This window comes from Lucilia cuprina, chromosome 2, assembly GCF_022045245.1.
Source record: "Lucilia cuprina isolate Lc7/37 chromosome 2, ASM2204524v1, whole genome shotgun sequence".
NCBI lineage: Eukaryota > Metazoa > Arthropoda > Insecta > Diptera > Calliphoridae > Lucilia > Lucilia cuprina.
Genome location: NC_060950.1, coordinates 807,899 through 822,197, shown reverse-complemented (window position 1 = coordinate 822,197; position 14,299 = coordinate 807,899). Strand labels below are relative to the sequence as shown.

Here is a 14,299-nt window from a genome sequence, read left to right as displayed (position 1 = left end):
TTTTAAACTTTCTGGAGATTAAGTTTATTTTTTATACGTATTTGGTATCATTGAAAACTTAATGACATAAGGATTAAACTTTAATAATAAAACGGATCTTTTATTAGAACAGCATTTACCAAAATGTAAAAAAAACCTTAATACAATTTTTTATTTAAATCTCAAATATAAAATTTAATTTAATGTAAAATTTGAACGTATGAAGATATCGGAACAAAATTTTGGACATAAACAGGCCCAAGTCTTTCTAAAATAATACCGCTACCAGTTATCACATTTTTATACACAAATACCGAAATTCCTAAAGTGGAAAAAATGTGTTCCAAAAGATTTGTTTTTTGATAAAAGTGCCCACTGTGACGTAATTTACCGTGTGATAGAAAAAAACTTTGAATGTATATAAGGAACATATGTTTATAAAATGGGCTATATAAATAGTGACCTGTTTTAGGGATCGGCGCTTTGAGTTTTTATTTTTTTTAAATTAAATCTAAATAATTTTCTCCAAATCGACTTAGATAGGGCTGGCTGGTGGGGGCAGTACAAATAATCCAATTTTAATCATACACCCTTCTAAATTAAGTTCTCCTTCTGGATAGTACAAAACTTGTATAAATTTCTAAAGAAAATAAAATCATAATGTACATGTCTAAATATATTTCAAAAAGAAACACAAAAATTGATTGAATAAAACGAAATGAAACGGTGAAAAAATTAGGTCTTTTAGTTAAACTTTACCTGCGATTTGAATTCTGCGAATTTGGCGAAAAACTATTTTTTGTAATATTTTATCAAATATGCCCTAATTCTTTACTGTTATACATTTTAAACAAAATATTTACAGAATATTATATTTCGGATAATATTAAATATGTCCCTGAAGTTTTATATAAATAGTTTAACCTTAAGGCGTAAAATTTGGAGGTCAAAAGTCAAATTTTGCAATATTGGGAAATTCTAAATATTATTTATTTTTAAATTTTTAATAACTTTCACATTTTCAACCAATTTTTGTGGTTTACATCTTTTTGAAATATTAAATATCAAAATATTAGACGAAAATGACGTTATCCCTAAAAAAATAATATTATTATTTATTTATTTATTTCAACTTAAACCTAAGAATAAATTCTAAGTCTAAGAAAAATAGCATAGAGCACTAGCATCTGCGGCCATCAGCTCGTAATTGTACAAGTGAGTTATACTTTCAGTTTTGTTAGTTTGATGAAATTGTATATTTTGTCTATGTTTTGAGTAGAAGGTTCTCTGAGAAATACAATGGCAGGATTATTTTGGAAAAGTCTAGTTCTCTGGCTGGCGAAAAGCTGACATTCATCAAGGACATGACAAATCGTAAAACGTCTGTTACAAGTATTACAGTTTGGTGCAGTGTTTAGGCTTCTGAGAATCCACTCGTGAGAGAACGAAGCATGACCTAATCGGAGTTTTGAAAATACTCTGATTTTGTCCCTCTCCAAACTTATTGGATACTTAGGCGGTTTGTTGTTGAGGTTCACATTAGAGTAGTGAGAATGTTGAAGACGAGTTTCTTGTTGTTTGTTTTTAACGTGGTTTGCAATATAACGACGAATATCAATTTTCTCCGTTATTGCATCCATAATTACTGGGGCACTAGACGCATATTTAGCAGCCAAATCTGCATTTTCGTTGCCAGGGATGCCAATGTGGCTTGGGAGCCAATAAATTTTTACCTTATTCTCGTTTCCTATAAGTAACTCGCGTATTTTGATGATAATGTTCCCTTTGTAGTTGAAAGTACTTAAAATAGCTTTCATCACTGACAGGCTGTCAGTGAAAATAATACATTTCATTTTTTCAGCTAAGACGAGACGAATCGCCTGGTATATGGCACAAGCTTCCGCCGTAAAAACAGATGAGTAGTCTTGAAGAGTTTTTAAGATGAGGTTCCTACCATCTTCGCCTACAACGGCATATGCCGGAAGGGTGTCTTGCGATTTGGTGCCATCCGTATATAAAAAGTGCCATCCTTCAGTTTTTAGTTTATCTTTCTGTTCTGCGAATAAGCTGAGGAAGGTAATATCGGAAGTTTCATTCTTTTTGAGTTTGGACAGAGAAAGATCAATACAGGAGTAATTGAATATCCAAGGCGCCTTCTTAATAACTTTTTTTGACATTTTAAGTTGCAAGTTTAACTCTTCTGTCAGAGCAAGAGACTTTGCAATCGCTGAAATTATTCTCTTTGGCTTTTTACTATTAATAATAGAGGTGATGTCCTTGTCAATAACAGAATTGGTACTGTTTAGAAGTTTTGGTAAATACCTTGCTTTGACCTCATAAAATCTGTCCTCTATACTGGGGAGACCCGCTTCAGCAAGCATATTGCTAATCGGTGTGGTTCTAAAGGCATATAAGCATGCCCGGACAGCACGGTGGTAAGTTGGTTTTATTATATTTAAACTAGTTTTGCAAGAATTACCGTAAAGAATGAGGCCGTAGTCTATTTTTGATAAAACGAGAGTTTTAGTTAAGTATGACAAAGTGTTGATATGCACGAAGCTCCTATGTGATAAATAGCGAATAATGTTTACCCTAGGCAACAGAGAGTTTTTAAGTTGAAGCAGGTGTTCTTTCCAACTGTAGTTGTGAGAAAATATAACGCCTAAGGCTTTTAGCTTATTTACATTTTGTATATTCGTACCATCAGATTGTATTGAGTAATTATTAGAATCACAATTGTGCTTACGGCATATATGAAATTTCTTTGTTTTATCTAAAGAGATTTTTGCCCCGGAATATTTGGTCCAGTTGTTTATTTCTTGGAGGAGGCCTGTTAAAATATCAGTTGTCTCACTATTGTCATTCTTCTTACAAAAAATATATAAATCATCTGCATAAAGACAATGATCTAAAATCCGGTGAACATAAATAATTTTACTGATTTCGTTAAAAGCAATCTGAAATAGGACTATCGACAGCGGTGATCCTTGTGGTATACCGTTACTTAGAGGAAATGATTTTGATAAAGTTCCATTAACTCTGACTTTAAACCGTCTATTTGCCAAGAAAGATTTTATAAAGTTGAATATTTTAGGACCAATCGACCAAGACTTTAAAATGTTTAAAATAACATGTGACCCAATTCTATCAAATGCTTTTTCAAAATCAATAGAAAGAGCAGTGACATGGTTTTTTGCAGAAAGGGCATTGGTGATGTAGTAGTCCATATGCAGCAGTGCGTCATCGCACCCCTTATTGGCTTTAAAAGCAACTTGCTCCTTAGCGATTAGTTTTTTTGTTTCCATAAACCAAGACATTCTTGCAGCAATAATCCTTTCAATAACTTTGGAAAGACACGGTAGAAGAGATATTGGCCGAAAGGAACCAACCGTTGCAGGATTTTTATTTTTTGGTATGGGAACTACTACTGCCAGCTTCCAGGTGTGTGGCAATACGCCACTGTCAAAAATAGTGTTGTAGACTTCTAGTAGTTTTAATTTCGATGTATGCTTAAGGTGTTTAATCATTTGATATGAAATGCGATCTAAGCCTGGCGTAGTGCCCTTTACTTTACTTAGGCAGTTGTTTAGTTCTGACAAACAAATTGGAACTTCAAGCTGACTGGCAATCCTATCTTGTGTGCTATTTATGACTATTGAGTTGACTGAGTTCTTGGCCGAGTTAAATAAAGGTGGGAAGTTTTCATCTGAACTATACTTGGCCCATTCCTCACCGAAATGGTTAGCGATTTTGTTTGGATCAGAGATTGACTCATGCTGTGTGTTAATGGTCTTGATAATGGTAGTAGATGATTTTCGTGTGATTCTGTTGATTTTATCCCAAACTGTTGAGATGGGCGTGTCCCTATGTATATCCTCAGTGAAACGTTTAAAACTTAGAATTTTTGCTCTCCTTAACTCTCTACGAAAAATCGCATTTTGCTTTTTATATGCAATTAAATTCTCTTGATGAGGGGCGGATTTAAATTTTTGCCATGCCTTCATCTTAAGGTGCCTTAAATCATCAAGAGCATCATTCCACCATGGGACTGGCGACCTAGCTGGTCTATAGTTATGTGTGAGTTGTGGTATGTGACAATTGGCGGCAGAAAGAATGCATTTAGTCACTGTTGCGGCACATTGGTTGCTGGATTGTGTTATTTGACGGGATGCGATCTCTTTATCTGCAGAATTTGAGAAGTTGTACCAGTCAGCTTTATGTAGTAAAAATTTCTTAGCTTTGACAGGCCTGAAGATTTCTTCTGACAATTTTAGAATTAATTTAATAGGAAAGTGATCGCTGCCATGTAAGTCATTAAGTACATCCCAGGATGCTAGGGGGAGCAAGTCCAGCGAGCAAAGCGATAGATCAATATGGGAGTAAGTATTATGGGTGGAGAAGTGGGTTGGGCTACCATTATTTAATATGCACAAATCGGTTCGTTCAATAATATTTTCCATTAAGATCCCTCTATTGTTGTTATTTGTCGAGCCCCATATCGTGTTCCAGCTGTTAAAGTCGCCCAAAATCAGCAATGGCGTGGTAATAGATGATATGATGTTGGAGATTTCATTTATAGAGATATCCTGGCATGGTGGTATATAAAATGAGAGGACTGTAAACGTTTTACTTAGATTGACTTCTATTGCAACTACTTGGTACACTGAGGTTATGTTGATTTGTCTATGAGGTATGTTTGACTTAATGAAAATACCAGTTCCTTGTTTAGAGGTGGAGTTGAGAACTGAGTTCACGAAGTACCCGTTGTAGTTTTTGGGAGGTATAGGTGTAAAGTTGTAAGCACAGTGAGTTTCTTGAAGCGATATAAAGCAGGGATCCATATCCTTTATAAGTAATTGTAGCTCTTGAAAGTTATTCAAAAGGCCGTGTATATTCCATTGTAAAACAGTAAAACTCATAAGCTGAGAGCAAAAAAGTATGATTATGGTCTGGGCGGGATATGATTATTGTTAAATGATGGATTTATTAAAAATGAGTGTATTATAGAGGTGAGAGCTCCATTTCAGGGTCATCGGGGGATTCCTCGTTGACCGACGGCAAGAAATAACTATTTTGTCTTAGTTTTGAGTTTTTATTGGAATTGATAATAGGGGAAATAAATGTGTTATTAGAATTTAAAGCATTATTTTCGTTTCCAAAGTTTTTATTTGAGGAAACAGCTGTTTCTGTTTTATTACTTTTGTTATCATTGTTTTCTTTAGATTTGCAATTTTCTTTTTGATTTTCAACTTTCTTCGTTGTTGTAGGTTTAGGTTTTGATGTTTTTGGTGTGTCTAGGGGTTCGTTAACTTTAGTGTTATTTAGTGGAGTTGTGATGTCAAAAATTTGATCTTTTTGCTTATTCTCGTTATTCTTTGCCTCTTTTCGCTTTGTAGGTGTTTCGTATGTGATATTTGCATATGTATTGTCGCTAGCTGTTATTATTGGATTGCTTTCTCTATATTTTCTACGTGCTTCTCCAATGCTACAGTAATTTATTGTTTTGATTTTTAAGATTTCTTTCATCTGGAGATATCTAGGGCAGTTTTTGTCCGAAGATGAATGTTTTCCATGGCAATTTGTGCAAAAAGTACGCTGACACTTTTCCTTATGGTGGGGGGGTAGACTACATTCGGGACAAGTAGCGTCACCACGGCAACGCTTTTGTGTGTGTCCTAAACGTTGACAGTTAAGGCATCGCATGGGATTCGGAAAGTAATGATCTACTTTGCATTTGTACCAAGCAACATCAACTGATTGCGGTAAACGATATAAATCGAAGGTTATGATCATTTTTCCAGTTGGAATGCGAGATTTACCGTCTTCACTGGGTTTAGTGAATTTGTAAACGTCTGTTACTCCTTGATCTTTCATCTCTTCAACAATTTCTTTTTCAGGCACATGTATTAAGCATGGGGCGTATATGACACCCTTTACTGAGTTAAGTGTGTCATGAAGTTTGCATGAAACAGAGCAGACGTTTGAGAGAGTTTTTGCTCTTACAAACTTATCTGCAATACGCGAATTACGGGCAAGAATCAGTAGATTACCATCCCTTAAAAGGGAAATAGAGGTGTACTCCGTGCTAATATCTTCCACACCTTTTTTAATGGCAAAGGGGCTTAACTTTGCAAGTTGTTTGGTTGAGTCTGTTGATGAGATTAAGACGTATTTTGGCTGGTTTTTATTGTTAATGTGAGGCGTTGGTAAATCTGGGAATTCGTTTTGCTTTTGTTTTTTTGTAGGGTTGTTTACATAATCTCCGAGAGGATAAAATTTATTGTTAGAGTATTTGTCCGGTGGGCCCGGCGCCATATTATTGTTTTTAATAGAACAATAAATAAATAAAGTAACTTTGTTATTAATGCAAAAACAAATGAAAAGAACGCGAATAAAAAAGAAAAACAACAATAAAGTCGTTAACCGTTACTCTAGACTATTACGAATATGAGTTAATGCAGACAGATGAGAAAGACAACCGTTCGCATTGAGAGATAGTCGATGACTAAAAAAAATAATAATAATAATAAAAAATACAGACTCTCATTTCCTCTTAATATATATTTATTTACACATTTCGATTTTATATGCCGTTTTTGGATCGCATTTAAAGACACGAGTTGAAATATAATAAATTCATTGCATATTTTAAGGTGATAGCAAATGAGTTGTCCCCGTATAAATATTAATCATACGTCATGGTAAATCATATTATTGCTTGTTTGAGTTGGGCTCCAAAAAATACACCAAATTGAAGGAGCAATTGATGGCTGTACAGTTTATTATATTTTTGGTTCATATTAAGATGTCCCAATTTTCGAGAGGAATGCCTCTCAAACGAAGCGTATTTATGTTCTAAATACGAGAAAAACAAAAAAATATTTTTTAAAAGTCCATCATTTCCCTACCAGCAATTAAAGATATTGATCTCAGTATAATATCCTTAAATAATGTTTTTTGCGATATTTTCGAAATGGGTCTCAAAAATTCTGTAATTTTAAGGTTATCGCGGGAAAAGTAAATAACATTTTTTAGACTCTTACTAGTCCGCAAAACGATTTTTAGTGTATTTTTAGGGCTATATAATATTCAAAATAATCTAAATAAATATTTTTTTAATTTTTCTGTTTAAAATAAAAATTATTTTAGCCCCTATTTCAATAAAAACCAAAAATAATATGTCTCCCACTAAAAATTATTTTGTAGACCAAATATACTCTTCAAATATTTTTAAATTTCAAAATAATCGAAGATATTTTATTCTTCATAAATAATACTGAGTTCAGGATATTCAATCGCTGATAGGGAACAGAGTACAGTTTTAAATCGTTATTTTTTATTTTTCTCGTTATTAGTACATTAATTTTTGAGAGGTTTTCCTACATGAAATTCTTAAGAAGGCTGTTCCTCGGGACACTCTAGTGCATTTGCTTCCATACATATACATACAGTATTGTTCGAAACCTAAGCAACTTTTTCTGGCATTGTATACAAAGTGCTATATTTTCTATTTTAATTGATTTATTCGAAATTATATAATTGATAATAATAACATTATGTGTCTACATTATAATCACAACAACAAAAGTTTAATTCCATTTCGCTGTGAGTTACAAGAAAATAATAACTGAATTAACTCCATAAATAGCTGTTCGAAACTTAAGCAACTTTTTGATCTTCTTATAAAAATCTTTGGTCCCTTTGAGTTCCAAACACCTTTATGGAATAGATTAGTTACTAGTGTAGTTCGTAATTAATCCTAAGCGGATTTTAAGCCATTCGCAAGCTGCAATGTTTTCTAAAACTGCGAGTTTCGACCCAGCGTTTCAGAATGCCGAACAGCATTTCTAAGAGACTTGAGTCGGGAGATTTTGATGGACAATCAAATAATTTGGGTCGCATTACTCGATAACTACTCTTAGATCAACTTTTCCAAAGGTTTTGGTTCATTATCATGCTGAAAATCGCAATAAATTAAGTTGTTCTGTTCGTTGTTCTCAATCATATAATTCATTTTGTTGGCGAAAAACGTCCCAAGAAGAAAAACAATCCAACTCTGTTTGTGTTTCAACATCAGGATTAACCCTTCTCTTCAAAACATCATGGCAACACCCATAAATTTTTGCTCTCCATTCATTATTGGGCCTTCACTAAAAGGATATGTTATAGTATTTCCCTCAGCCTTTGAGCCTCACATACTTTGCCTGAATTTAAGAAGGAAAATGTGGACCCGTTTATAAATAAAACTGTTTTTTATTAGTCTTGCGTAATCTATTTCAATATTCTACCCAAAATTGTATAGAATTTGTAAAAAAAATCGAATTTCTTTAAGTAAACTCTGTGCCATGTCACTACGGGATTCATATGCGGTTACATGATCGTACATTAAAGGCTTAAAAAACATGAAGGTCAAACAATTAAGGTTGTGGGCAAGATTTTTGGTGAGTAGAGAAAGTCCTGATGTTGAAATGCAAATAAAATTGGATTGTTTTACTTTCTGGGACATTTTTGGCCAACAAAATGAACCATAGGATTAAGTACATTGAACAGAACAACTTACTTTATTGCGATTTTCAGCATGATAATGAATCAAAACCTTTGGAAAAGTTGATCTAAGAGTAGTTATCGAGTAATTTATTGATTGCCTATCAAAATCTCCCGACTCAAGTCCATTAGAGATGCTGTTCGGCATTCTGAAGCGCTGGGTCGAAACTCGAAGTTTTAGAAAACATTGCAGCTTTCGAATGGCTTAAAATTCGCTTGGGATTAATTACGAACTACACTAGTAACTAATCTACTCCATAAAGGTGTTTGGAACTCAAAGGGACCAAAGATTTTTATAAGAAGATCAAAAAGTTGCTTAAGTTTCGAACAGCTATTTATGGAGTTAATTCAGTTATTATTTTCTTGTAACTCACAGCGAAATGGAATTAAACTTTTGTTGTTGTTATTATAATGTAGACACATAATGTTATTATTATCAATTATATAATTTTGAATAAATCAATTAAAATAGAAAATATAGCACTTTGTATACAATGCCAAAAAAAGTTGCTTAGGTTTCGAACAATACTGTATATATGTATATGTATTTCATCATAAATCCACATGATAAAAAGCTGTATACGTATATCTGTTGTCAAATATATGTCGTAACACATGTATGCACATACTTGTTCTCGAATGAGCACACTCGTATTCAAAATGTTTCATTTGCATTTTGGAAATTTGAAACCGTTAAAATAGGGTCAATTCCTGAATAATGAATTCGAGTAATTACGTAATCCCGTTTTTTGGCTTGAACTTTTATAAACAGTTTTTAAACAAAGTTATAATTGCATATACGAATGTATTTGAATAAATATACGATTTTTATATGTTTTAAAAGTACATTAATTATATCACTCGAATTGTAAAAATCTTCCTTATATATATAAACACATCTATGTATAACTACATATATTGAAATTAAGTCTGCAAAATATAACAACAGAAAAACACAAAAAAACATTTAAAATGTACAAGGGCCAATCTTTAGGTAAAGGATTAGGGATTAAATTTAAAATAATCCTCGAAAGTTGTTAACAGCTGATGCAAAAAATTAATACAATTTTTACTAAAATAAACATTAAAATTATTGATTTATCGATTAGTATAATTATAGGCACTTCACAATATATTTTTTTGTTTTAAATATAAGTTTTTATTAATTTTCATACAACATTTACAACAATCTTCTTCTTTATTACAAAACATGCATTGTTTTGATAACAAACAGTGACGTTTTCTGTTATTTTGTATGGAAGTAAGTACTTAGAGTAGTTAAATCTTGAACTCAAAAACAAACATCAAAGGGGATTAACATCAGAATAAAGTTATTTTTAGATTAACTAATCTTACTTATATATATTTTATTTTTATAAAACTTGTATTATTATTATTTTTTGCTTCAGCTCTTTACACTTTTGCTTTTCATTCTCAAGTTTAATCCACTTTCATTGGGTGTTTAAACTAGCAAACAAAATTAACTCATTAAATTTATCTTTTCATGGAACTACCCATATACCTACATATTTTTTTCTCATAATCGTAATTTTTAAATAATTTTAATAATAATTTTAATTTTTCCGCCGAAAACCATGTTCAGGAAAAGGCTAATATACAATATTGCAGTTAATGTCGTTTGAGTGAGCAAAAACTTACCTTAGCCATTGCTTTGGTTTCTACTTTGTTCGGTTTTATTCCTTCCAGAAGAGTAAGTACCAACACAGAAACACAAGATACACAGCAAATTTATTTAACGTTTACATGTAAATGATACCAACAACAAAAGCAGGGATGGAATTTAGTTATTAATGTTGGTTAATGGCTGAATGTAGTTTTATTTTTCATTCTAATTTGTTGTTATGGTCATAAAGTTTTAGGGATTTGACCACACATGTAAAAAATATGGAGTACCATAAATTATACAGGCATACCCCTGCAGCTCACCTTTTTTATTTTTACACTTGTTTTGTTTCTTATTTGCGTTTTTTACATGTAAAATTCTTTTATTTTTTGTCTTATTAAATAACGGTTAAAGTACAAAATAGACATACAATGGATTTTTTAGTATTTATATTATTTTTACACCTTTTTCTTTTATATAACTTTTATTTATATTCCATTATAACACGTTCATACAAAACACACTGTAACTAACATACAAACGAACTAAAAGAAACACACAATTAAAATGTACATGACAATGTTCATCTACATTATCAACATTGTTATTGGGAGAAGCAGTAACAGATTTTTTTTTCTTATAAAGTGAGACCTCAATATTGAAAAAGGAATGTTTTTATCGATTTTTTCTTCATGTAAAATTTCCTTATGCATTTAAATTCATAAGTATTTTAATACTTAATTTACCAATATTATAATTTTTTAAATTTTATGTTTTTAAAAGTATTTTCCACCAGAGATTACTTTTAGTTTATGCTCCTCCTTCAATAATTTTCACAAATATAAAACTGTATATAATTTAATAATATTCCATTATCTTCATACTTTATGACTTGCTTTTTGCTTTTAATGAGGCCTTCTCTTTTCATTACACTAATTTTATGGGGTTGTGTGTAGGCTTCACAAATTCCTTTGCATATAAAAATGCTCCACTTATTTTTTATTAGTTTTTTTTTTTCAATAAGACCGTATTTACTTGTTATTGCAATTTTACCGTGTTTAATGTTGAACTCACGTAACTCAACTAAGCTAAGAAAAAATCACGACTGCTTTAAAACAGAAATGTCGAATATACAATATTTCCCAAAAACAACAAGTGTAAGAGAAATGATAACGGTACTTTTTAGAGACATGCGTATTGAACTTTATACAGATATGTTTAAAATTTAACCAATAACTACTCTGTTTTTTATAGAAAATTTTTGACTGGCAACGTCTTTGAATAAATACCTATGGTGTTAACATTTAATTAAGAAATTAATCTGAAATCGGGTGACTTTAATGTTTTCAAGTTACTTTTTGAATTTCTGAGAGATGCTAAAATAGACCTGTAGTCTGATTATGATGATTCAATGATGTAACTTTTCTATTTTTGTGGGATAACCTGGCAGTTTGTGAGTTTAATACTCCGCCAACACACTTAAAAGTTAAAAAAAAAAAAAAACAAAATTAATAAAGTAAAATTAAGAATTAATCAAGAAATTAAATAAAAATAATTAAATTTCATTAAGAAAGTATTAACAAGTAAGAGTGTTATATTCGACTATGCCGAATCTTATATACCACCATCAAACTGTATGCAGTAAATGGAAAGGTCTAATTTAAACATTAGGTTGATATTATTATAAGATTTTGGCTTGTAAGAATCTTACTTCTGTGTACCGAATATCATAGCTATACATACACGCATTTTTAAGCCAATATGACAATTTCTAAAGGTTAAACTCGTATTTTTAAGCCATTAAGGGGCGTTACATTTTTTTGACCAATCCTCACAAAATATGCTACAAAAAAATTGGCTTTTTATTTATGTCGAATTCCAACGCTGAACTCGCATTTTTAAAACAGTTATGACTGTTAAAGCTTTTTTCGGAGACCCACTTACTTGCATGGGAGCTATACGAAAACTTGGACTGATATTGCTCATTTTTAATAAGATTTATTATCAAAATTAAGCTATTTTATATTATTTATTTAATTTAATTATCCCCTGTAAAATTAATTAGAGTGTATAAATCGTTTAGTATTTATATCTAATGAAGACATGGAACATTTTTTCGTTTTTGTTAAATAATAAAACGGTATTTTTGTTTATTTTGTTTTGGCATGAACTGCAGTAGATCTAAAGCTACTACGGTGTTTATTTCGCTTTATTACTAAGATCATCTGTAAGAGAATATTAAAATTCCATGTCTCTATTTCGTACCACTATTTTTAAAACTCATTTTCATATATCGATTCCGGCAGAGAACAAATTTTAATTTATTTTGTTATATTCTTTATTAATTTAACTTATCGATAAAAGAAACTAATAGACGACCACATCCAATGTAATGATAAAACTTTTCAAAAGGCAGCGGCATCTTAACGGATGGGTACCCACTTTTCTAAAACATCAGCATACTTTTTACGTTCTGTTTTAAAGGTAAACAAAAAGTAAAATAATATTAAGGAACTATTAATTTTTATACAAACAATTTTACTCACCCACTACTGGGAAATCCTCTGGATGCAATTGCACATAATGTCTAAGTACGGCATCACGGGTGGCTAAAGCTTCATTGCGTTTCTTATCGAGGTAAGTGCCGACAAAACCACCAGCAGCGGTCAAAGCAATATGTTTTTGAATACCTTTTCAACAATTATAATTAATACAGGATTGTTATTATTGGAAGAATGAATATAATTTAATTTTCCAAATGTTACGTCACTTTAAACTTACCAGACATCACAGGTCTACGGAAGCCCCAATTCAAAATCATAGCCAAACCACAACCTGCGGCAGCACATGCTAACGGATTGTAGATAGTTGACAAGAAATTTGGTTGACGTTCACCTTTATTGGTCAACAAAACCAATGGATCATTAACTGGAGATGGCATTTTGTTAAAAAGTTCTCAATTAGCACAAAATTCCAAACACACTGCCGAAAAGCAATGAACGAAAACACAAATGACAAACAGCTGTTCACTAATCAACTTGTCGATAATAGCGTAAACGTCAAAAAACAGAGTTGAACTTTATCATCAGAGTTGGGACTTGAAAGCAATTTTTCTATAAACTATCATATCAATATATCGATTTATGACAATAAAATTAAAATACAGACCAGATTTATTTCTTAAAATATTAAATATTATAATCTAATTTCAAATAGCCCTGTTGTTGAAATTTTTGGACACCAAAAAATTGTATCTAACTAGAATTTTTTTAATTTAAAATGAGAAAGAAATTAGAGGAACAGAGACAGTATGTTCTAAACTTTAAACTACTAAGACATATGTTTAAAAAGATAACAGGCTTCCCCAAATAGAAAAGCCTTTACCTTTGTTTCTGTATTTTTTGCATCCAGAATTGTATAAAACAGAGCGAATACAAGAAATTTAAATATTTGTTGTTAAATATTATTACGTACATTTTAAAATTAAGTTTTTTTACCGTTTTTTGTTTTTTCCTTAAACAAAACACAAACATTTTTCAAAACCATAATTTTTTCATTACTAATAATAATTTAAATGTTTTTTATTCTTTCCTAAAGTAAATTTTAATTTTATAAAATTATTTTATTATAAAAAGCATAAAAAGGCATATTGTATTTAACAAGACACTTGTTGATGTTTTTTTTTTCGTTAATAAATTTCAAATCAGTAAACCAATTATTTAACCCAATCTAAATACAAATTTTAAATTTAAACAAAATTCATTTCATAAAATAAAAATATTTGTCAAATTCATAAATTATTTCTTACATATATATTTTTTTATCAGAATACAATTTATATAAAGGCAAGTCTTTCGATTTAGTTAAATGTTTTATGTTGTAAATACATATCTACATATTAAAAATATATATTATATATATATATATATATTATATATATATATATATATATATATATATATATATATATATATATATATATATATATATATATAATATATATATAATATATATATTATATATATATATATATTATATATATATATATATATAATATATATAATATAACAATAAGGTATTAATTACATTTTAAATATGTTTACAAACATTGAATTTGTCATCTTACATCCTAATAGTACATATAATAAACTA

At 30.6% G+C, this 14,299-nt stretch overlaps 2 protein-coding genes across 3 annotated transcripts in view; both read right to left on the bottom strand.

Annotated features, from left to right (window-relative positions):
- The window catches only part of LOC124421315, a 37,438-nt gene extending 26,179 nt beyond the window's left edge, over nucleotides 1-11,259 (bottom strand). For both annotated transcript variants that reach the window (XM_046956295.1, XM_046956296.1), the window contains exon 1: nucleotides 10,183-11,259. In XM_046956295.1, the coding sequence (XP_046812251.1) occupies nucleotides 10,183-10,191 (9 nt within the window). In that variant the 5' untranslated portion in view covers nucleotides 10,192-11,259. The remainder of the gene's footprint in view (nucleotides 1-10,182) is intronic.
- A 1,177-nt stretch (nucleotides 11,260-12,436) lies between these two features.
- Nucleotides 12,437-13,149, bottom strand: LOC111683932 (NADH dehydrogenase [ubiquinone] 1 subunit C2). The gene is made up of 3 exons (XM_023446052.2): nucleotides 12,929-13,149; nucleotides 12,694-12,837; nucleotides 12,437-12,620 (listed from the first exon to the last, which is right to left on the bottom strand). The coding sequence occupies exons 1-3, from the start codon at nucleotides 13,086-13,088 to the stop codon at nucleotides 12,571-12,573; spliced, it is 354 nt and encodes a 117-aa protein (XP_023301820.2). The 5' UTR covers nucleotides 13,089-13,149; the 3' UTR covers nucleotides 12,437-12,570.
- Nucleotides 13,150-14,299: the final 1,150 nt, after the last annotated feature.